This window comes from Electrophorus electricus, chromosome 2 (assembly GCF_041902795.1).
Source record: "Electrophorus electricus isolate QZ-2024a chromosome 2, ASM4190279v1, whole genome shotgun sequence".
Classification (NCBI taxonomy): domain Eukaryota; kingdom Metazoa; phylum Chordata; class Actinopteri; order Gymnotiformes; family Gymnotidae; genus Electrophorus; species Electrophorus electricus.
The window spans coordinates 43,838,044-43,861,695 of record NC_137498.1 but is presented as its reverse complement, the minus strand read 5'-3'; the positions used below and the strand labels follow the sequence as shown (position 1 = coordinate 43,861,695).

Sequence of the window (23,652 nt, the reverse complement as noted above, 5' to 3'; positions counted from 1 at the left end):
TGTTTGTTATCCACAATCTAAAAAATGTCCAGATGATTGGAGTTTTATGTCCTTCATTGATGTCTAATACCAGAATGTAAAAAAAACAAAAAGCCCTGTTCATTATCTGATTGAATGCTATATGGTCTGAACTTGTGCCTTCAACACTTCAGCTTTAGTGCCAACCTGATTTTAAACTTGGTACTGAAGAACTGGTCTACACAGATGAACTGATGTATACATTCAAACTGATATTACAGTATACATGGACCTGTAAATATTCTTACAAACCTGCACTGGAACTCTTTTCCTAAGAGTTCCTGTATTAGATTAGCTTTTCCCTTTACTTTGTTTATTATGGTTAAATACTGTATCAGTAAAAAGGTAACGATAGCCATTTATAGAGAATCGAAGAGTAGCAAATGGTTTCTCCTGAGGTTATGAGGGAAACTGGACACTAACTGCTTATTAGTTTTTCTGTTTGTGTGTACTGTACATCAAAGCTCTGACACTTTGACATCTTCCCTTGAAAATTCTTTAGATTTATTTTCTAAAACAAACTTTTTTTGAAAAGTTTATTTTAAAAGTGCTTAATAAAAACGTAGGAGTTACTTGGACCATTTTGTTAATTCAATGGAAAGTCAAATAGTGGTTTTTATATAATACGAACCATAAGAATATAAAGACTTTTCCCTCTGAACCAATAGTTTTTTTTTTTATTAGCAGATGCTTTCTCAACAGAAAAGCAGTAATACCAGTATTTTAAATAATAAATACCAGTATTGTATTTTAACCAAATCTTTAATGGCAATAGAAAAGAAAAAAATTCAGCAGTAAACAGGAAGCAACCACTACAGGGGAAAGAAAGAGAGAGAGAGCATGATGTGTATATCTGAGCTATAGACTGCCAATATCTCAGTTAAATTGAATGCATCCAGAGTTTAAAAATGTTTAGGGCATCCATTCTTTATAAAGCCTGTAACTAAACTTGTTCTCTGGGACATTTATGGGAAGGTCTCACTGCCCAGTTTATTTGTTGGGCTTCTTTTTTTTCCTCCTTCACCCACCCAAAATGTCTCATCTAAGCAATACCAGGTGGATACATCACTTTCTAGTGACATTATTTATTTCTTCTTGTCCTCATCTTTTTTGCCATCTGGTTTGTTCCCACTCTGAGAAGCCAGAGAGCCCATGGCATTACGAATAGCCTCATTGTTGGGGTCCACACCAGGCAGGTTCTCCAACACACTTTGGAGAAACTCTGGATCTTGCATTACATCATAGTCATCCTCTTCCTTTTGGCAATAAAAAAGATGATGGGAAGATATTTAGCAGACAGGCACAAGATGAATGATCACAAGAATGAAAATCATATCCATCAGTAAGGTAATCTATCTGGGCGCAGTACCGTACCTTAGCAGATTCAGCTGTATCCATTGGCGCTCCTGTATCCATCGATTCACCAAATTCTGGAAAAAGAAACACACATACGTATGTACAGGCTCTAGGCTGCTATCAATTACAGGTGTGCAAGTTATACACTAAGTGTAGAACTGCATAATTTATCCAAAAACCCCACAACTGAATATATGGTTTAATATTAATCAGGTGTGTTAGATTAAGGTTGGAACTAAACTCTGCAAAAGGAAGATCTCCAGGGATGGGCTCTAACAATACAAAACATCTGAAAATTAAGGCAGAGAACGTGCCACAAGAATTGAGGACAACTGACCTCCCCCAGCCAGGGACATTTGCATGGCATAAGCAATCTGCTCCTCCTCAGTCATGCTGCTGAAATCTGGTAGTGATGGCACACCTGTCTCAGGCTGAGACACAGACATCTTCAGGAGAGCCTCCTCCGATTCTAAAAAGATTTAAAGACTCAGGTGTGTGTGCGCTTGTTTTGATTATGGATTCGAGGAAAAGTCAGACGGAACAGAGCCTACAACTGTGTTAAATACTTTAGCAACCTCAGCATGTAATGATCAGGCAAGGTTAACATCAGATATGTCTGATGTCCAAAGTTTGTTTCTTTAAATTTTGCACTGAAAACAAGGTACATTTGCATCAAACAATACCCAATCATAAGTAAAGTTGCAACCTTTGTTAAGGACAGAGTATGTCCTCCTGTAATCTATAAAACTGAACAAAAGTAGTGCACAGCTGAACAACTAACATTCGCAGCCCCCCCCCCATCAATCACCTTTCCTCAACACATCTATTATCCAGCACCCAAGTACAACAAATCTTAAAGTTGTGAGAATGATACTACATCTACAATTTACATTTTGTAAATTTACCGTTTTAAAAATCACCATTTAAAATTTATTCTGTATCTTGACAAGGTTGCTTGAACCACGTACATGAACATTTGAGCATTTATTTGCAGAACAGATTTTGGGTAAAGCAAAAGGTCAGACCAAAAAATACACAGGCTAATTAATCTTTGCTTAATTTTTCCCTTTAAATGGTAAACGCCGCCGCAGTGCCCCCCCGATGCATCAGTACCATCGGCAGTAGGGGTGGGAATGCCTGCTTCTGCTGCCGACTGCGCGGCCGCTCTGCGAGCCTCCTCTTCTTGCCGCTGCCTCTGTTCCTCCATAGACACACGGAGGGCCTGACGGAGAAGAATGAATAGTGGTTTGAACCGACATGTTCAAACGTGTTCGGGTCCACGTGCGTATCTCTTAGGCAAGACCAAATAACCCGGGCGCACTTTAGACGTGATCTAAACAGTATGTTGTACGTGAGGTGTAAGGTTTGTAAGGTTAAATGTGCTGTGCTATTTTGACATTGTGTTGGTATTATGAAGTTTTGGATACAACCACAGAAATGCTGCACACTCCTTCCACTGTACGTACAATGTATGGTTGTATATGAAAAACAGCAAATGTTCAAATGCAAATTAGTTTCAAAATATATTCTTGTGAGGCTAAAGGAAATTCATAGGCTCAGTTAGATTACCTCCCATATAACTGCTAATTATCTAGATCTGTGTATGATCTTGTCAAAGAGAATGATACAACCTAACTCTCATATAGGTAATGATTGGAGTTTAGTAAGAGTACAGAAACATTTTTCTGATGTTTTCTTAAAAGATTATGTTGCTCCTGTTGTGTGTCCTCAGCTCAAAAAAGATCAAAGTGGCAGCGCGAGTGCTGCTTTGAAAATCCTCGATCTGAACAGCCGCGAGGGTTGCAAAAACAGGTCCACATCACAGCAGCGACCATTTTCCTTGCTCACTTGTGCCATCCTTACCAGGGCAAGTTCTGGATCAGCGCTCGGGTCCACCCCGAACTCAAAGTCACTGGCGCCCAAGCCCATCATAGTCCCGCCCTCGCCTGCCAGGATGGGTGAGGAGAGCAGAGCGTCCGCCAGGCTGGGGCCAGGGGGCACCGTGACCAGGTGGGAGCCTGTGCCCTCCTTCCCATTCAGAGTGTTGACAAATGCAGTCAGCTTCTCGGTGTTCACTTCCTGTAGTGCGAGTACAGATGAGTAAGGCAGTGCAACTCATGCATCATGGGGAAAACGAAAGCGCAAAATCCTGGTGTAGCAAAGTAGAATAAACAGTTGCCTACAAAAAGCACCAGTCCTGGTTAAGACATTTCTTTGGCAGCTTGCTGTGCTACCTAACTTAGAAGTTATTACTTATTCTTAACTATCAGATAGAGCAGTCAAAATTTAAGTGCTCGCCTTTGCTCCTAAGAATTGATGCACTAATAACTATAATAAAAACGACTTGCTGGGCATTTATTTCTGAGTGTGCAAAACCATGACTGAGGTCTGGGATAATGTTAACAGTGTAACATTTGTCAACATGCCATTTTCCAAAATAAAAAGTTTTAATACTGCAAGTTACCTCATCTCCAAAATAAAAGTTTTAATGCTGTAAAACAGTTACCTCCTCTCCAAAATTGATCACATCCACATTGACCTTTTCTTTCTTCAACCGTTTTGCCAGTTTCACCAGCTGTGAAAAACAGAGGAACTGTTGACAGAACAGTCTGAGCAACACATTTTATCCATATGCAGTTCTGCGAGAAACAAAAGACAACATGCATACACAAATCTTACATCTTTCTCGTTGTCCTCTACTGGGCTTCCCACAAAAGCCACGATTCTCATCTTGTGGTTTTTACCCTGTCTGTGCTTCAGTGCCAGCTACACACACACACACACACACACAAAATGGCCATAAATTAATCCAACACTTTTAAAACTAAATTCAGTGAAGTGAACAGTACACGCTAACTTACATGGGCTACCCTAATGCCAGTGCAGAAGCTGATCTTTCCACGAGGCTGAACAGCGTGCAATTTGGACAGGATGCGACCAGTGTCCGGTGTAAGTGTGGTCAGGACCTCACAATTACTGCGCAAACAAATTCACACATACATCAACCCCAAATCAAATCAACCCGCTATACCAGCACGTCAAATAACAGTCCAACTGATACGAATCGCCGAGAACAAACGACGCTAGCAGATATATTCGTTAAAAGATGCCTAAAATCAGATCCAAGCTGAAAACGCACTCACTTGGCCATGGTGATGAGCCCCACGTTATTTTCTGGATTGCTGCGCGTTTTTGAATGACACACGATGTTGACAGCGTCCTGCTGCGCTTGTAGTCGGGTGGGCATGAAATCGCCATTTCTCATGTATTCACTGTTGTCCACACTGCAAAATGTAAAGATAATGTGGACGAGGTAGCGACGTGTGTCCTGCAGCCCTCTGTGTTTATATTTTTCTTAAATCGTGCTAGAAAGTGAACCAGAAAGACTGTACTTTGTCAAATGTTTGTGAACATAAACGTCCAAGGCCTTCGTCATTTCTAATTGACCGACTCCTAACTGTTGTCTGGCCAGAATGCCAGAAACCACATACGGACAAATCATCTAACACGCAGCTTGTAAAAGTAAGGTTGCTCAGTGGTTAAGGTACTTGACTAGTAATCAGGTTAATGGTTCAATCCCCACCACTGCAAAGTTGTCACTGTTGGGCCCCTGAGCAAAACCCTTAACCCTCAAGTTCGATGGTTTAGTCAGCTAAATGCCATAAATGTAAAATAATCACTAGCATAGCTAATTTGCAAGCTACTGCTTTGTTGGCTACCTCAACCCAACCAGCTAGATAGCATAACCCAACGCGATAGCTACAACAGCATTAGCTAGGAGAGCTCTCGCATAAAATGTTTTTAATTCATTATGATCATACCACGTATAATGGGTCGGAACCGCGTCTCAGTCAAATGCCGAAATAATTCCGACAATTTTGAACAACTATTCCAACGTACTCCTGGACGCTGGTTAGCCCGGACAGCTAACTAGCTACAGGTCAAGTAGCGAACCCAACCAGTTATATCAGGAACGTTATGAGAGAGCAGAAGGCTAAACTTCAGCGCTGCTTTGGTTTTATGAGTCGTGTTGACCGTTTTCGTTCCCTCGGATCTTATTCAGCGTTATAAGAGTTAGCCTTAGCATTAGCGTTAGCTCATGACTCAGGATAATCCAGCCGGCGTTTGGGTTCTCGATTGTCCTCTTTTTCGTTGATTACGACCCATACGTCAAACACAGATCTTAAACACATTTTTTTTCGAAACAGTAAACGTAAGCGATGTGTTAGGTATAAAACAGTAAACGTTAGCTATGTGTAAACGTGTATAACGAGTTTGTTTATTTCTTACCAGACCATAGTGCTTTCAAGCACCATCTTGGAAACGTTCTATTCAGGAACAACACCGCGTCTGATTGGCCCAAATAAGGATCTTCATAATAACGGCGTTGATTGGGTACTAAAAATGTTTCTTCGTCTAGCAGGACTGCTCAGTGCACATACCCAACTGTTGCGACCAAGTGGTAAGAGACTGCATTGTTAGCACAATTGTTAGCACAATTCATAATGTAATATTTTTAATGCAGTCGATAAATTATTGGACAGTGACTTAATTGTTGTTGTTTTGTTGCTTTGTACATAATGTCTCAAGACCTAAAGAAACTCATGCACACTTCTATCTCCAAATGGGTCGACTACTGTAATGGTCTCCAAACTAGACTTCCCAAAAAGACCATCCAAGAGCTCAAAGATAGCTGCTGTGAGAGTTTTACTCAGGACAAAACAGAGCACATTACTCCATTTCTAAAATCTCTACAATGAATTCTAGTTAGTTACAGAACTGATTTTAAAGCTCCACTAGTCTATAAATTACAGAAGGGATCAGGCCCAGAATAAATTTCTGATGTGCTCAGCATATAAACCCAGTAGGTCTCATAGATCCATGGATACAGGCCAAACTATATAGCCAAAAATTAAAACAGTAACAACAACAAAAAATACATGATGAAGCGTTTAGATTTTATGTTATACACAACTGTAACTAGTTCCCAGAGGAACACAGATTTATGCCAAATGTAGTTATTTTAAAACAATTTCTATTCTCTCATGCTTATATATCGAGTTCTTTGCAGCATTATCATTTCCCTTTCAGTTTTTGGGGTGTAATTTGCTTTAATAAACTATGTAATTATTTTATTTCTTTGTTTTTAATATATTTGTGTGAAGCACTTTGAAATGACACTGTTTATCATGTATATCATTTCTATAGGAATACTTGCCTTACTCTGGCATGTTTGGGTTCTGGATTTGAAATGAGAAAAAAAGTGACAAAGTACAGACTGTTGACTTTAATTTGCAGATATGTACGTATTGAATGAACTACGAAGAAATTACAGACCAAGCCTAGGCCAGGTTATAGTGTTCAAATTAAAGACATTTGACAAGTCCAACTGGCTTTTAATTGTGTTGATGATGTGAGTATTGATATGAATTCTGAAGTATAAATCAGCATGATCATAAAGAAGCAAGCAGTTGTGCCCCTAGGGAGGAAAGGATAACTGCTTCCATGTCACTGTTAGTACATGGACAGATCCTCCTGAACTGGAAACTGCTCAGTCCACCCAGAGCAGTGCAATGGTTACAAGATCTTATACTGTTCAGAATCTGGGGAAAATAAAAAGGCATTTATTATAGACGTTTATCTTTGTTATTTTATTAGTGTTTTATTAGTGTTATTAGTGTTTTATTAAGACTTTTATTATATCTGGGAACTCTTTCCTGACTAATTTCTCACATTTTCAAACTGGTGCACTGGTCTCAATATACCTAAATGCCTGACACTCGGATACTTCATGCTACAAAATATTTTACCATGCACATTTTAAGAATATGAATTTGTGTATGAATGTGTATATATTGTCATGTTTGTGTCATCCCAATTCAAAGCCAATATCAGCATCTTCAACTACTTGCTCATCCTTAATTAATAAAAACTACTGAGAAAAAATAAACAATTCTATAGGTCCAACCAAATGCCAGTGGACAGAGCCTTACCTTTGAACAGAAAAAAACATGTTCTACTAAAGCAACCAAGGTGTTACTCAGGATCAAAAAGCATATTGTTCTTGCCTAATTTAGCATGCCTTTCACTTGCTGAACACAGAAACCCCCAATAAATGACAATTTTAAATTTGACAATAACTATGAACGAGAAGAACAAAACTTTTTTGAGGATATTTGTATTATGTGAAGAAATGGTGATGATAATCTGAGCCCAATTACACATAGTTCCCCTAAATAGCATATGTGAGCTACTTTAATGTTAATGCCCTTACAGGCCTGAAATCCAATGTGCTGGAATACAGATAGAACAGCAAAAACTGTCTTGTTGCTTAAGTTCTCATAGTGATAACAATCCAGGTTATAAAAATTGTTCTTAGCTGCAGTGTTGGGCATTTTTCTTAAGGCCCTGGACCAGCCACACAGATGTTTTTCTGGAAATGGTTGGATTTTCTGGTTGAATGATGTTATTTCTAAGATACTATAAGTGTACTAAGCATTCTCTCAATTTTCATAAGATTCAGTTATGACATGAAGCCAATAAACTTTTCCTCTTTTCTTTAATGAATTCTTCTGAATACATGGAAAAACAGCCAGTTCAAAAAAGTAACACAAAAAAGAAAAATCCATACAAGTTGTAGCTATACAAAAGTAACATTTGATACAATCTCTATTATAGAAGGCAAAATTATGCATCCGACAGTCTGATTCAAAGGATGGACGGCAGTAATTACACAAGCCCCTTAATCTGTGGTGTAATGAGTGTTGCAAACACAGGACTACCTGAGCTCTTTCAGCGCAGCAATATCAGAGTGTCTTGAAACTTAAATCTATTAATGGAATACTTTGAGATATTGGTGGTGCTATCCACCTTTACAAAGTCCTGTAGCCCATGGCATCACTCATTTTTTAAAACTTTCGCACGTCACCAGGAAACAATGATATTGCATAAACCCCTGGGCATAACACAAACATTTAGAATTTAAGAAATAAATTACATATATAGCTCAATAAATAGTCATTTGGACAAGCTAGGTTCCAGTATCCGTCTTAATCACAGATGAAACAATGAGCTCTTTTGACCCGGAAAGCTAGTAGCTGCATACATTTGTTGTAAAACACTGGTGGTCTTTTATATTTTAATTTGCAAAATATTTTTCTACTTCGCTGTTAATGCATTTTAATTGAGAGATTAACATATTACATAAGGCACTGGAAGTTTAAACTTTAGAAATTTACAGTCTAACTTTAGTGATGTTATTCCAAGGTGGAAATCTTGTCATCTGGGGACATGTCATAATTCACACAAAATTAAAACATTATTATAACCCAAATTGTACAGCTGTTAATAGCTGGGTTTGAATCTTTTTTTGTCTTGTGCTTACTTGCATCAAAAGGCTGTAATGTGTATTGCCAAATACTGCCAACTTTAGTGTTTATACAGATTTCCATTATATTATACGGTTGTCTCATCTCAGCAGATAAACGCTTTACACCAGCCGTTTCATCACATCACCCATGAAAATTGCTCAGTGTAGCTTTAGTGAAGTGAAATATGAAATGCTGAGTTACCATAATCTGAAAAGACCATTAAAGTTTAAAAAAACAAAAACCACTTCCCCTTTCATCTTTGTCAAAAAATCAAGAACCACGTCCTTTTTGGTCTTGCGTAACCTTAACCGGTTCATAAATACAGAGTGTAAGCAGAACGTAATCAAAGCATTAAACTCCAGAGTTTAATCATACACATACGGTTTTATCTGCAGTAATAAGTTGACAGGCATTGGAATGAGACATGTGACATTATGACTGAGAGGACATCCACGGTTTGTACTCGTCACACCGTATACTTCAATCTTTACATATCGCAACATGTCTGGGAATGATTAGAGCTCTCTCTGCAAGTCTCGTGCACTTAAAATACCCATAAAACTGCTACTCAGATCTTACTGAGCTAGGTAAATTAAGGTCACTTACATTTAGCGCTATAGGAACTAGTCAGCTGCTAATCCATGCAAATTTGCATCAGGCATTGCAATCAAGTTTAATACTAAATGAAATATGCTAAAATAAGACTTTCTTTGACTTCTCACATGTCTGGAACGTATCTGCAGCAAAAGTGCACAGACAAAATCACAGAGTTTACTTAAACTGTTACAGAGAATTGTCTGCAGCGATTAACCTCCCTCCTCGGTCCTCACCTGCTCAGACGAGTTCCAAGCATTGCTGTGTGTCGCGTGAAATGTTTTCAGCATTGATTTGTTTGGCTCAGAGGTAAACAAGAAATAGTTCTTTAAAAAAAGGATTAAGGTTCATGTAAATATTTCGTTTTACTAAAGGATCGTATCTAGGACCAAAAAATAAATAAATCATATTTGCGTTTTTGGGAGCTGCTGTTCTGGGTTCAGGAAGGCAGGCACTGTTTTAAGGCTGTATGAAGGCAGTTTTGGAGCGGCTGACACACGAGACAAAAGCCCCTTCAGCAGTGACTCTGGAGTAGTCATGCATGAATCTGTCTTTTGTGTGGTTCACCCTTCTGAAGTCTCTTCTCTGGACTTTCTGTCTTCCATATCTGCAGGGGGAAATGCTCTCTGGGTCCACCTTTCTTTGGCTTTTTTTCCCCACTTCCTACTTGTTCGACTTCCCTCCCTGGCTTTCGCCTGTCTTTCCTCACTGCACCAGACAAAGGGGAAAAAACAGAACAAATGAAAAATAGCTCAGAGGTTAAGGTAGTTGCTTGTAATCAGAAGGTTGCCAGTTCAAGTCCCACCACTTCCAAGTTACCACTGTTGGGCCCCTGAGCAAGACCCTTAGCCCTCAATTACACCATAGTAAATTGCTTTGGATAAATTCCGTAAAAGTAACTAGTTAGCAGGTGAGCACTGGTGACCTGTGGCAAGCATCTATAACTCTTACCGGTCACGTTCTTTATAATGTATCTCCTTTGTTTCCTAAACAGGCAATACAACCACACTGAAGCCAACACAGCAACCCGCGAGCGAGGCTAAAATATTGCTGGTTAAAAGAACACTTCGGACCTTATATTCATGTAGGTTACTATTAATGGGAATTGGTACTGCTCAATTCTGCAGTTCTGTTCCCTGCAGTGGAGTTGAACCTTGAACCTTCCAACCGCTAGCTGTTCACATTTACTCTGAAGAAGGGAACTACATAGCTGATAAAACGATCATTTGTTACGTAACGAAATGTCAGTGCTGGACATGTAAAACAAAATATCTGATTACTTACTGGACATGGAAAAAACTAAACAAACAAACCAAAATGAAACCAAGCACAAAATCAAACAAACAAACAAAAAAACATCTTCATTTTTAATTGTACTTACATAACAGTTGTCAGCCTGGGCCATGACATCACTGAGGGAGATGAAGTTTGGGCTCTCCTCCAATGGCCCAGCAGACCCGGTGCTGGGAAGGAAAGATGTGCAAGCTAGTTGTCACGGGCAGTGATGGCATGTGTGGAGTAGGGAGGTTTGTGAAGCGGCGGTCTTTCTGCCTGTGCCCCTCACCTGTTTAGAATTTCAGACTCCAATCTTTGGCTCTGATCCATGTCGGGGGGTTTCTGCTCCTGCACTCTGGAAAAAAACAGCAAGAGATGCAACATGCAGGCTTGTTTCAGATAGCCATGGGATGGACGAACGGATGCATGCGCACACCTTGGGGCCCGAGCAGCAGACGCAGAGCTCACAGGCGTGGTCTCGAATGAGCTGCTCATCACATCGTCATGTGGGAGCAAGTCGGGACGGGGCTGTACATCTGGAGGGGCAAGCAGAGAGACAGTTAGTCTCGCTGTTTAGGACCGGACGTCCGCTCCTTGTGTGAGCGGTTCCTAAGTCGGTAATGAGAAAAATTACGCACTACTCAGCAACAAACTGAGCAATTTTATGCACGAGGTACATGAACAGTGCTAACATCATAATTTTTCAGCTTTCCTCACTGTGAAGGCCAACAACGCTCATTAATGACAGCTATGGAAGGGAAGTTTACCACAGCGTCATTCAATTTCATTTAAATTTTCAGCTGCATTAGCTGACCTTGGTCATCAGACACCTCCACCTCAAAGCTGAGGGCGACAGCAATGCTGCTGGGGACATGTCCTGGGTCCTGTCCCCGTGGTTGCCCAGTTCCCCTAGTCTCTGCCTGGCTTGGCTCTGCGGTGACTACTACATGGGCCTGGTCGGACCCTGTGGCATTGGCCTTGCGCATGTTGCTGACTGTGCCTCCGCGAGTCTTCTTCAAGGGAGATGTCCTCACTAGCCAGGTGTGGGGCACAGTGTACGATCATGTCATTTTCTCTTTCAGCTGAAGCCTCAAATTGCCATTTTAATGCTACAGGTAAACAGTGTATGTATTACTGTTATATGGCACCTACTTACACAATGCCTTCTTGAAGACAGTGTTGCACATGAACTTCTGGAAGCGGTCAGCATAGAAGCTGGGCCGGTGCACTGACACAGTGTCCTGAAGCACAGGAATAATTCACAACAGGTCATGCATTTTCTGATTTTAACAGGTCACTGAGGAGGGAAAGAACCAAGGGAAAGAGGTTTGGCTGCACTGCTGTTCAGGGCTTTCCATGTTACTTTGAGAAGAGTGTATGGATGTAACCAAAAAAAGGTCTGACAAATTTAATATTGATGATTTATTGATGATTTTTAAACTGCATATTAATGTTGCTTTCTGACCTTTGTATAAATTGAGAAAAGTGAGGAAGCTTGATGTGGTTTTAATGCACACCTACCAGCTACTCAAATATGAGTATGCAGTAAGATGTAGGTTTCATGTAGATATTCAGTAGAGATTAAACTCCAGAAAACTAAATGATATAAATCTAAAAAGCACTTAAAATTTTATGGAAGCTAAAGCATGGAATTATTTCACATTACACTGACTGAAGTATCAAAAATAAAAAAGGTTATCCACTTGCAAACCAGTAAGACTCACCCCATCATACACCAAGGCCTTCCATGAGTGCTCCAGTTTCTTCACAAATCTAAAAACACAAAATAACCAGGACTCCTTAACAGGCCTTATGAAATGAACTTTAGGCTACTTGGTTATTAAATGAAGATCAAAACCACAGCATTCCCAGAAGTCTAGTACCTGTAGGACTGCAGGATGTCAATGATGCCAATAAAGATTAGTAACCTCTCACCCTTCGAGTTGCGTGCAGGAATACCTCCCATGCTGTGATTACACACACACACACACACACACACACACACACACACACACACACACACACACACACACACACACACACACACACACACACACACACACACACACACACACACACACACACACGTCACAAAAAACGCATTCATGTTTACAATGTTGACCAGTGAGCAACAAATGCTATTTGAGGGATACTTCAATAAATAACCACAAGCACACTAAAAAATTAAACAAAGAAAAAGACTGAAAGAAGGAAACTAGACATAAGAAAAAATACCAAACACGAAATGACACAATGTAAGAGAATAACAAGAACCATTCTGAACTTGGGGCTATAAATTAAACAGCTAATAGACTGGACAATATGAGAGACACCACAGTGTATCTTTTGTTATACGTGTGTCTACAAACGTCTCTGGTTCTAATACCAACCTCTCACTGGGCTGTGGTGGAGTCTTGCCCTTGGCCTCCCCCTGGATCGCCTCCATGGCCGTACAGTAGAGGGGCTTCTGGCCCTGAGCCCTCTTCTGATCAGGCATGGCTGTGGATGCCTCTTCACCTGCCTGGTCTATGTTGTGGATCCCCGCCAGCAGACTGTAGTCCATGATCTTGAAGCTCTGCAGCAACTGCAGTGTACACACACACGGCTCACAGAGCAGCTCACAACATGGAGTGTGCTGGCAGTTAACACACATCCACATCCTGATGAGATGTGTGAAGCCCACCAGACAATTCAGTGTTACTCTACAACTACTGAAACTGAGGTTAAAACTCTCTCTCCCTCTCTCTCTCTCTCTCTCTCTCTCTCCTTCTCCTTCTCTCCCCCTCCCCCCTCACCAGACAGTCTCTTTGGATGGTTTTGCAGAGGGCATTGTAGTGGTCATTCTCCAGCATCAGACCTTCAGGAACATCCTCCATGAAGTCAAGGTCTTTGTAGGTGGGCATGCTCTTAGTTCGCTCCTTGGGCGAGGCTCGCCGCTTGTACGTCGAGCCCTTCAGGTCGTACTTGAGGTGCATGGGGACAGCACGGGGGAGCAAGTTGTTCATTACCGCGATGCGGATGTTCTTCCCGCCGGCCTGAACGCAGTAGAGGCCGTAGAACTTGGGCAGCAACGTGCGCTTGTTCTGGTTCAGGTTCTGGAAAGAAGGAACAAGACCAGAAATATTTTTATTTAAAAGAAATGAAGACAATAATAAGAAACTTCTTGATGAAATGGACATAGTCGAAGTGCATGTTCCTCACCATAAAGTAGCCGGGCAGCAGCTTCTGCAGAAACTCTGCCTCTTTGTGCTGGACCGTTTTGATGATGAACTCATCATCACTGGAGACGTAGAAGAGAGACCCGCTTGCCCCGGAGTTCGACAGCTCTATCAGTGGTTCGTTGCAAAGAGAGTACTACAGGAAACATGAGCACATTAACACATAAATGAATCTGTTTAGGACCAACAACAATAACCTTTTTCTCAACAGAAACAGCTCTATGCTGAGGTTGCATACAAAATATGTAATGGAATGTGCACACAAACATTTAATTGTATTTTGTAGGGCTGCAATACAAAATGGACAAGCTCTTTATGGTGCAAAACCTCAAAGGTCTATGTCTTCATGCTAACTGTATTATAATACCAGAACTACAATGTTGCTTGCTAAAATACATTGCTTATCATGCAGACCAAACTTTGGATGAAGGTGGCAAAGAGCCGAGCCAAGGCCAAAGACTTTCCAAGATGTAAGGGGTACGTTATTCCAGCCAAAACCTGCCAATCTCGTACTTTACCATAGTACAAGCCGATATTACACAAAGGGAGATTTACATTTACGGCATTTAGTTCACGCCATTGGTGGTGTATAACTGCAACTAGCTTGTTAGCCTTTGTGCTACAACACAAGGCTTCAGGGAAGAGGCCAGATACTTTGGTTAGATAGTAAGGCAATAATATATCGTATTAGTTTAGCAATTACATAGTTTAGCTTGTTTAATTTTTTTCCTGCTTAGATTATGTAAACTAACAATTCAATACAGTTTAACTTCCTGACAAACCGACGCTTTGCAGTCCTAAAAACCTCTGCTCAGATCACAGGGTTTATAAAGCTGCAGCCAAAGCTCCATGTCGGGTTTAAGATGCATTTGAACCAGTAGTGGTCAAAGTGGCATCTCAATTACCAGCAGTCTTGAAAACAGTTACAGCTTTTTATTAAATTACTTTCTGCAAGTCCATATACTGTGCTGGGCAGACATGACGCATTTAGGTCTAGTGAGGACCTGATGTGGCTAGGGTCAGCAGAAAAGAGCTTTCAAACTTTTATTATTTTACATTTTTTTGGTAAAGTGGCCTTGATTACACTTACACTTTTATAATAATAATAATAATAATAATAATAATTATTATTATTATTAGGTTTCCTAATCAAACAATTAACAGAGGTTAAGCCAAACAAGTTTGTTATCTCATAGTCCTACACTGTCTCTCTCAACATTAAACAGGCTAGTTTCCATGTAATTTTTAAAAAATGTATTTTTAACATTTTTTAACATTAACATACAATAGGTAATCAACTATTTATTGCATTTTTACAGATACCTTTGAATGGAAATACAGAATGACTGACTTCTGCGCCATGTAAACAATGTGCAGTCACTGTGGCTGAGGTAATAACTTCAACATCTAGCAGACTGTTTATTGAGACAGCCAAATAAACATTTCTCACACTGTGCTCTCAAGTTCTAACAAACAATAATTGACCTAAAAAGGCATTGTGTCATTCTTAAATGAAGGAAGCGTCGATTAGGAGACACTGACTAATTGATTAAGACCTAAACCATATAACCGAGGAGTTGGATCAGTTTTATATTTACACTTAAAAACAGCAGGTTGTAGTATGGTGGCCAGAGTAACACAAAAATACATTTACAGCATGATGCTTTTATCCAAAGCAAAGTTACAATTATGACTGAGTACAATTTGAGTAAGTGAGGGTTAAGGGTTTTGCTCAGGGGGAATTTAGAAGTGGTGGGGCTTGAACTGGCGACCTTCTGATCATTAGTCAAGTACCTATACCATCGAGTTACCACGGCCCCTTGAATAAAGGAATAAAGGAAATAAATGAAGCGGGTTACCAGGTAGTCATCAGGCCGGATCCCAAACATCTCCCTGAAGTAGCGGAAGGCAATCGGAGCATAGGTTTTAAACCTAAAGTCGCCATGGTGGTGTCCTGGGGTCAAATTACTGCCTTCACTTAGATTAAGAAAGAAAACTAAGTCTTTAAGAGAGAAAACCCAAACGATAAAAGAGAAAGTGGAAATTACTTAAGTTTAAACAGTTATTCTTTATAATACACCTTCAGTTGAAGGACTTTTACTCACACACTCACACACACACACACACACACACACACACACACACACACACACACACACACACACACACACACACACACACACACACACACACACACACACACACACACCTGGGAAAGAATATGCTCTCCACCACTTCAAAGTCCTGCATGAGCACATCTCTCTCTGGCTTCTGGCTCAGACTGCCAACCGTGTATGTAATGCCCAGCTGGATGGCACCTTTCAGAGCAGATGATGTGGTCTAATTGGGCAAGACAAAAGGAATGTAGAAGTTGGAATTTATGGAAGTACAGCAACCCCTAATATTAAAATAAGTTCTATGTTTTATAGTTTAAAATAATACAGCGTGCATGTCTTTTAGACAACTCTTAAATATGAAATTAATAGTGGTGATGTGTTTGTATGTAAGTGAGTGCAAGTTCACAAACTATTGAGTCCATTCTTTCAAACTGTGGTCATATACTATTATACTGTTTTGACTGCTGGAGTAGATATGAATCAAGGTCTGTGGATCATATCAGCAGTGGAAGCTTCCTGCGACCTTCAACCATCCAGTGTCATATGCCTCAGTTGACTTCACGTTTAGGTTTGGGCCAATGGACAATGACATCATCTGTTGTCGACGGCTGACAGACATCACAATGTTGTCCCTACCTGACTTACCTTACTTCATTCAGCGCAGGTATTTAAAGATAAGACATTATTGTAAGTATTATTGTTTTATTTTGCAGAATGTACACTTTTATAACTGATTCATGACAGCAGAGATAAATGTTTTTTCCATGTCAGTATACGTTTAAATTTGAAAATATTGCATAATAAACAGAAAAAATGCTTTACCGAGTGATTTATTTTAAATAAAGAACATCAAGCTTGGTAATTTTTACAAAAGAAAAAGTAACATGCATGTATTTTCATTGCAAGGGCTCAATTAATAGCAATTATTTATTCAATTAATGCATCATTAATAAAAAGTATGAAAGTATATAAACATTTATAGTGCCTTTGCAATACTACTGAAAACTAACACTTGGATTGTCTTGCCTGGTGCCATAGACACAAAGTTTTCTATAATGTGTATGTGTCCACCTGGTCAACAATATTCCTTGCCTTTTTGTATGTAGTCTCCCCTGTGGGGTCAATCCCACGATGACCGATGGTTCTCTTATTGGTCTGGGATGAACTTGGAGAACCCAGACCCTGGGTAATTGCAAGGTTATAACAACATGATTTTGGTCATTAACTAAAAACAGTTTGAGCTTGGTTACAAGAAAATATGGCTTCATAGGTTATGACGACCTAATATTTCACATAAAAAAAAAATGTATGTGAAAGTACTACAATACTACAACTGTAAAAAAATAAAACTACAGCTAAAAGATAAAAGTATTCTTACTTCGAAAGAAGTCATCCTATGATTTTCAGAGGTTCCTGCATGAATGAAGAAAGAGGAAGAACTGTTATTCCTGGCAAACATTCTGTAAGGGCTAAATCCAAGATCAGGTTACGAGTCTCAAATCTGGATGCGTAATTTCAAGTCTTCATGGTGGAATAAGTCCCTCCACTATCATTTTGAAAGTATTATTAAAAAAAAATAAGGTGCTATTCCAATTCAAAATTAACTCAGAATTTACACATAACCTTTCATTGTCAATGGAGACCATGTACTGAAGACACTGCTCAAAGAAAGGACCCAATTCATTGTACTGAGTATCTGTCACCCAAGGATGCAGAGACCCTCTTAAAGGAAAACTTTAGTATCTCCAACAGTCTCTTTGGGTACTTATGCCATATTAAGTACTGCTATATGTGAAAATATTTCTGGGTTCAATAAGACATAAGGAGAAAGTGGAGGCAATGTAGAATACTTTTGAAACGCAAAGGCTTCATGCACATTGGGCAAGGTTAAGCGTGATCTGCATTAATACCAAATACTTGGGAAAAAACCCCACAAGTGCTGCGTGAGCTGACAGCATACATTCCTCTGCATCTAAGACTGGCTCCTTTTTACTAGATAACATGCCTAGTGAGTGCTACCTAACAGAAATGGCTCTACCATATCTTAACAAGCAAGTCTACAAACATGAGGACACCTTCAAAGACATTCCCATGGTTTAAATCAAGAGTGTTTCATGGATGGATAATCTGAATAGTGCAAATACCACAGAGGCCAATATGGCTTTGATGTTTTTTAAGACATGCTTAAAGAATGGAATATTCCAAAAACACACACACCCATGTAATTCTGAAAGCCAATGCAAAAAAACAAAAAACAAAAACATGATCAAAGCCATGAAGGAGTTGTAGCTAGCTGGTTTAGGGCCTGTAACCCACTCACTAAGCCTCACACTTTCAGCAGGACAAAGGAAGTGAGCCATTTTAAACAATCCCACTTACCATATTCATGCCTGGAGAATTTTCAGGTTGATTTGAAAATGGATGCTACATGACTGCAACAGGATATACAAACCATACAGAAAAGTGCATTTTCCCTGGTCATAAGTGTGCTTGAACAGGTGACCATGTGCTGTCAGCCACATTAACAACAAAGAAAGGAGAAAATGCTTGCTGTAGAGTCCTTTGAGGGTTTAACCCACGAGATCAGCCCTTCATCTGCCTCCGCTGCCAATGTGATGCCCACAACCACTGTCCTCACACCTTCTCCATAAAGAAATGTAGAACGATCAGAACAAAACACAATGGAAAGTACTGTACTAGTTGTGGTGAGTACAAGATTTATCATAGCCCGGTTAAAGCTTCAGTACTCAACTGCTATGCTACTAGATCCAAACTCAGCTAGACTATGATTATTAAATATAATATATAAAAACATACAGTCATCCCATAACATCCCATACCAAAGGTTAGGGGCGGAGTAGGACGGACTAAAGTAGGACAGAGATTGAAAGTACAGAGAAAAAAAAGGTCTGTTAGGTTCAACATTAAAGCAGGAGAGGTAAGATCAGAGATGGAGACATTTGGGTAGTGTTTTCCAAAGTCTCAGGGCCATGACACTGAAAGATCTGCCCCCTGCCCCCAGAGATCTGAATTTAGGAATGGAGAGAAGACCAGTGCCAGAGGAACTAAATATACAGGCAGGGCAGTTTGGTCATTTTCCTTATTGTTGGTTTACGTGTCATCTGTGAGTTTCTTTCAGCAAGCTCCAAAAACATTCCTATTTAATTATTCACAGCCAACTCACAAGTAACAAACCTAAAATCTGGAGGGGAGACAATATATACCTACATTAATTAACCAATCAATCAATCTGTCTTGTAATTTATATTTGACAGAACAGTCTTTACCAAAATAAAATAGCCAAAAAATGCAAATGTGTAAATATGTGCATTATTAGGTACATATAGAGTAGTTATGATAGAAAATAAAATTAAAATCGATATTATACGATCAAGTATCGATATTGGAGAATCAGGTATCGTTATCAGTAGGGATGTCCCGATCAAGTTTTTTTGGCCCGATACCGTTCCAAGTCATTTCATATTGAGTATAGTCTCAATCCGATACATTTCTAGATAATACTGTTGCACAGTACACACTTCAAGTACATTACAGTTATTAAAATCAATCCAGTGTATATGCTTCACAATCATCCATTGTTTTTTCTATATTTCTTGCATTGTCACGCAAAATGACATGGACCTGCCGCTTGTCTATTCCCCAAATGTTCAACATTTCCTCACCTGCGTGTTTTACATGTCCTGCAATACTGCATGCCTTAAATCAAAAGTGGAGACAATCCAGTATGCCATGAGGCTAAGGAATGACAGGGAAACATAAGAACTCCAAATATCTGTGGTAGATCCAATAGCAGTCACATCTGATAAAAGACCTCATATGTGGTAGTGAACCATTTGTAAAGATTCAGTATAGTCGAGTCTGAAATGTAGCACTGAGAGGGTAGGACGTACCATGGCTCCAAAAGCTCCAAAGATGATGAAAACCTGAATTTTCTACCACAGCAATAGACTGGTCATCTAATGTGATGAATTCAATCACCTTCTATGTAAGCTTTTCAGCCATGTCGCTGTATGGAGAAAATTTCTCTCTTCTTTTAAAAAGTTTCCTCTAGTGTGTGTCACTTCAGTGCAGCCTTTGCCTGGCTAACCTGAGTAAACTCACTGTATTCTGCCGAGTGTTTATTTTTTAAGTGGTGTATCAAATTGGTAGTATTGAACATAGCTCTGTTACTACTGCCTCTCGAAATGCTTGCATTGCAGACATTACACATGGCTGATGGACTTGTTTCATTCTCAAGTTTAAAATATTTCCACACTGCGGACAGTTTCGGTGCAGTCTGTTCTCCATTTATGACACCCGTATGATGGCAAAGGATCGCAAACAAAGGATTGGGCTTAGGTTTGTTCTCAATAAAGCCGACACCAATCAGTTTAAAAAAATGCTTTGATCGGCCCCGATATCTATCTTTGAGATCGGATTGGGACATCCATAGTTATCAGTAATAGTAATTTAAAAAAAGAGGTATCGGTACATCCTTAAAACAAAGGAGAAAATCTTGTCCAACCTGTTGCTTTTGCTAAATGTTCCAGTTTGTTTGCTTTTGCAGTTCAATTCAGTGCTTCATGTGAGTAGACATGGGTTTTTAATTGGGAGACATTATTCGTTAAGCCGGTTTTCAACTTGCACAGCATCTGTATATGCAATACCCTTTCCTTATGAATGTCATTCTCATTACAGAAACAAGGTGGCAACTGATCAAAACAATGAGGTCATCAGGTCAGTATTTCCCTTTCTCCAACAATGAGCAGACGTTTGGCCAGTCTTCATGAATGAAACTCACGGAAAGACATGTGACAGAAATTGTCTGTGGCCTGAGCTACCATGGTGACATTAGGAGAAAAACTAAGCACACATGAGTAGCATGCTAAATTTCACCTCCTGTGAGGGGAGAAAAAAAACAAAAACAACTTTCCTTCCTAAGTGACAAATTGAACAGACCAGGAAAAGGGTTTTGAAATATGTATAAAATGGTTTATGTCTAACACAATTTGAAGTCTACCTCTAGAAGCCAAATCAATTGTTATAGTATCTATAGAGATCCTGAACTGAAAGATTAACTATTGCAACCACTGCTGTACAAACTATGGTGACAGAACAATCAATGAAAAACCATAAAAATGTCTAACTTATTACCTCACTTCTTACCCACAAGCTCTGTCAAGAGACATTACAGCAAACTATAAAGTAAAGTAAACATGCTGGTATGAAATATATGAAGACAAGCAAGCTTTCTGTGGAAGAGGAACACCCACACCCACAGAACATACTGTGGTCTGCGGCAACATGCAAAGTGTTTTCACTTTGGCCAAGTGTGATATCAACAGCAAATACACAGGCATAAACACCTGACACACACAGGCTTAGATTTTCTAACACCCCCCCGCCCCCCCCACAACCACATCACACACAAAAAAGCAACAGTAACACTATGAGACTGAAGCTCCCATAGCATAATAAAACCTTATTAATAAAACCGACAGAGTTCATTCATAGACACAACTCAAACATGTAAGCAAGTACACGTGCATGTACCTCTCTTAGGAAATTAAACATCCTTGTCCAAAACATAGTAAACGTACCTGAAGGCCATCAGACCAGTCATAATTACATCCCTAGCAGTCATACACACATTACTATAAAGTAAAGAATGTATAAAGGCTGGGAAGCAACTGACTAGATGTGGCTTCCACATGTCCCTTTTAACTAACTAAATACAACGCTACTGTGAAAAACAATACTGTACGCTAGCAAAGTATAAATGTCTTAATTAAACAATTCAGTACTTGACTGAATGGTTGATTTAACTTTGACACTCAGTGCACAAACGTTTAGGAAAAGTATTTTAAAAAGGCATGAAAACCGATAGCTTTAGTTGTTGCTTCAAAAATATGCATACTTCACAGAAAAAAATTCGTTCGGTGTGTTTCTGCGTTTCAGTTCGTTAACGTACCAGTCGAGATCACCCTTTCCATGGACACTGGACCAGCCGTAGCCATCGGATGGCTGAAGTTTCATAGATTCGGGTCACGTTCACTTTACAACGTCTAGAATTAAGTACAACAAGAAGACTTTTTGAAATCAGCGTCACTATCATAGCTAGCAAGCTAACATAACCTAGCTAATATTTCTAATCCGAAACCCATTTTCACTGGTTTTGTGCCTTTGCCAGTCGACAACCTGCATAATATACGCAAAAGATGATATAAACCTGTAGCAAATCAGACGATGGCTAACACGCTTGCTAAGTAAATGTAGCTAAGCTAGGTTAGCTAGCTAGCTAGCTAACGCTCGTTGACTTGGTCTGTGAGACATCTGGCGATAACTAGCCAGCGTTAAGTTATCGGATACTGTTGGCCGGTTAAAACACTTTCTAGTATTATAGCCGGCATTGTTACCTGACTGATAAAGTATTAATGAGGATAGTGCAAACTGTCACTAAGTAACATTAGCTAGCTAGATACCCTAGCTACATAACTAGCTAACGAGTGTACCTAGCTAGCCTTTAGATAACTAAAACACCGAAAATACAGCCAGCTATCGTAGCTATGTAGCGGAGTAGGCTAACGCTATCTTCCCAATCGAGTGTCCTAACGTTAGCGGTCTAGCTGCTCAAAGATGTATTTATATATATTTAGCTACATATGCTTTGCCAGTATGTTCTGCGCACGGATGTTAGTTAGTTAGCCAGCTTGTTACGCACTGAAGTGTGTTTGCCAGCAATTGACTGAAACTCATATCTGACTGAAACATTTAATAGCTAGCGGACTCTGTCGCTCTCTAACCTTTTACTGTGTTCACTGTTGATTTGAAAAACGAGTCAAGTAGCCACAGTCCAAGCTGAATTCTTCTTTGTAGCGAGGTGTTATCAGATCAGCAGTGCTGTCGCATACATTTTCTACACGATATTATAAGAGTTAGCCAAGCATCAACATAAACCTCAGAAACTCTCTTCTGCTCGTCTTTCCTCTAGCTCTGGTACCTCTACGGAAGTGACGAGGTTGTGGAGAGTGGTAATGATTTTTTTTATTGGCCCTGGTGATAAAATTTCAGATGGAATAAATTGACTCGGGTCCCGGGTCTTCTTCTACATATAACCCCTTTTTAAGTCCCGATCTGCCATATCTGTGTTTACTCCCTCCTTATCTGAAAAAAAAAAGCCGAATTACCTAGTTGTTTTCACGTAATTCCGCGTTCAGCTGATGATTTTAGTCCCGTCCGGATATAAGTCTCCGTGATTTTCTGGAGTTTCTTTAGCTGCTTATAGCCGTATTTAGTTTCCTGACACCCGGACCCACCAGAGCCTCTTGTATAGCGAAACCTTATGTCAAGCATGAGAGCATTATCCGGAGGAAAAACAAACTAAAATGCTCTGCTGCCCTGGTTTTGGTGAGCCACAACTGCCTGCTGCCATGCCCAGACGGGATACATCACCTAGGAGCTCAGTCACATCGAAGGGGCCATCCCATGGTGAACTGAGCCTCTGGTCTCTGGTTGGGGTAAGCACGGACTGTTCTTGCTGTTACAACATTGTCTATGCATTTTTTGATGAATCCTATGAATAAAGCTCTACACTTGATGTTGTTTGAGGCTATATTGAACCTCACAATTTTGAGGCATGGAGACTGATTGGTCTGATCGGCATTGGACCTCCTAGATGATGAGTGCCTCACACATCAGCTTCTG

General features: G+C 39.8%; 2 protein-coding genes across 5 annotated transcripts; both read right to left on the bottom strand.

Annotated features, from left to right (window-relative positions):
* Positions 1-761: 761 nt before the first annotated feature.
* Positions 762-5,785, bottom strand: psmd4a (proteasome 26S subunit ubiquitin receptor, non-ATPase 4a). Its single transcript, XM_027011545.3, has 10 exons — positions 5,665-5,785; positions 4,518-4,658; positions 4,236-4,350; positions 4,054-4,140; positions 3,881-3,949; positions 3,238-3,453; positions 2,488-2,596; positions 1,712-1,843; positions 1,393-1,448; positions 762-1,274 (listed from the first exon to the last, which is right to left on the bottom strand). Exons 1-10 carry the CDS (start codon positions 5,688-5,690, stop codon positions 1,104-1,106), a joined length of 1,122 nt encoding a protein of 373 aa, XP_026867346.1. The 5' UTR covers positions 5,691-5,785; the 3' UTR covers positions 762-1,103.
* A 2,131-nt stretch (positions 5,786-7,916) lies between these two features.
* Positions 7,917-22,969, bottom strand: pip5k1aa (phosphatidylinositol-4-phosphate 5-kinase, type I, alpha, a). Of its 4 annotated transcripts, XM_027011556.3 has the most exons (17): positions 22,752-22,969; positions 21,920-22,013; positions 17,327-17,361; positions 17,041-17,130; positions 16,041-16,171; positions 15,691-15,808; positions 13,815-13,967; positions 13,409-13,708; positions 13,004-13,197; positions 12,497-12,580; positions 12,338-12,386; positions 11,770-11,854; positions 11,428-11,646; positions 11,050-11,149; positions 10,903-10,968; positions 10,720-10,801; positions 7,917-10,046 (listed from the first exon to the last, which is right to left on the bottom strand). In XM_027011556.3, exons 2-17 carry the CDS (start codon positions 21,963-21,965, stop codon positions 10,044-10,046), a joined length of 1,755 nt encoding a protein of 584 aa, XP_026867357.2. In that variant the 5' UTR covers positions 21,966-22,013; positions 22,752-22,969; the 3' UTR covers positions 7,917-10,043. The 4 variants fall into 4 exon arrangements, with proteins under 4 accessions (XP_026867357.2, XP_026867359.2, XP_081561890.1 ...); XM_027011558.3 differs by lacking the exon at positions 11,428-11,646; XM_081705764.1 differs by lacking the exon at positions 22,752-22,969 and having other exon boundaries at positions 15,691-15,833; positions 16,041-17,130; positions 21,920-21,943.
* Between the last annotated feature and the right edge of the window lie 683 nt (positions 22,970-23,652).

Coding starts and splice junctions, on each gene's coding strand:
- psmd4a (XM_027011545.3), bottom strand. CDS start 5,690: ATGGTGCTTGAAAGCACTATGGTCTG. Junction 4,659..5,664: donor CTTGAAAGCACTATGGTCTG/GTAAGAAATAAA, acceptor TACATTTTGCAG/TGTGGACAACAGTGAATACA. Junction 3,950..4,053: donor TAGAGGACAACGAGAAAGAT/GTAAGATTTGTG, acceptor TGTTTTTCACAG/CTGGTGAAACTGGCAAAACG.
- pip5k1aa (XM_027011556.3), bottom strand. CDS start 21,965: ATGGCTACGGCTGGTCCAGTGTCCATGGAAAGGGTGATCTCGACTG. Junction 13,709..13,814: donor TGCTGCCCGGCTACTTTATG/GTGAGGAACATG, acceptor CCTTCTTTCCAG/AACCTGAACCAGAACAAGCG. Junction 10,802..10,902: donor GAGTCTGAAATTCTAAACAG/GTGAGGGGCACA, acceptor TTTCCTTCCCAG/CACCGGGTCTGCTGGGCCAT.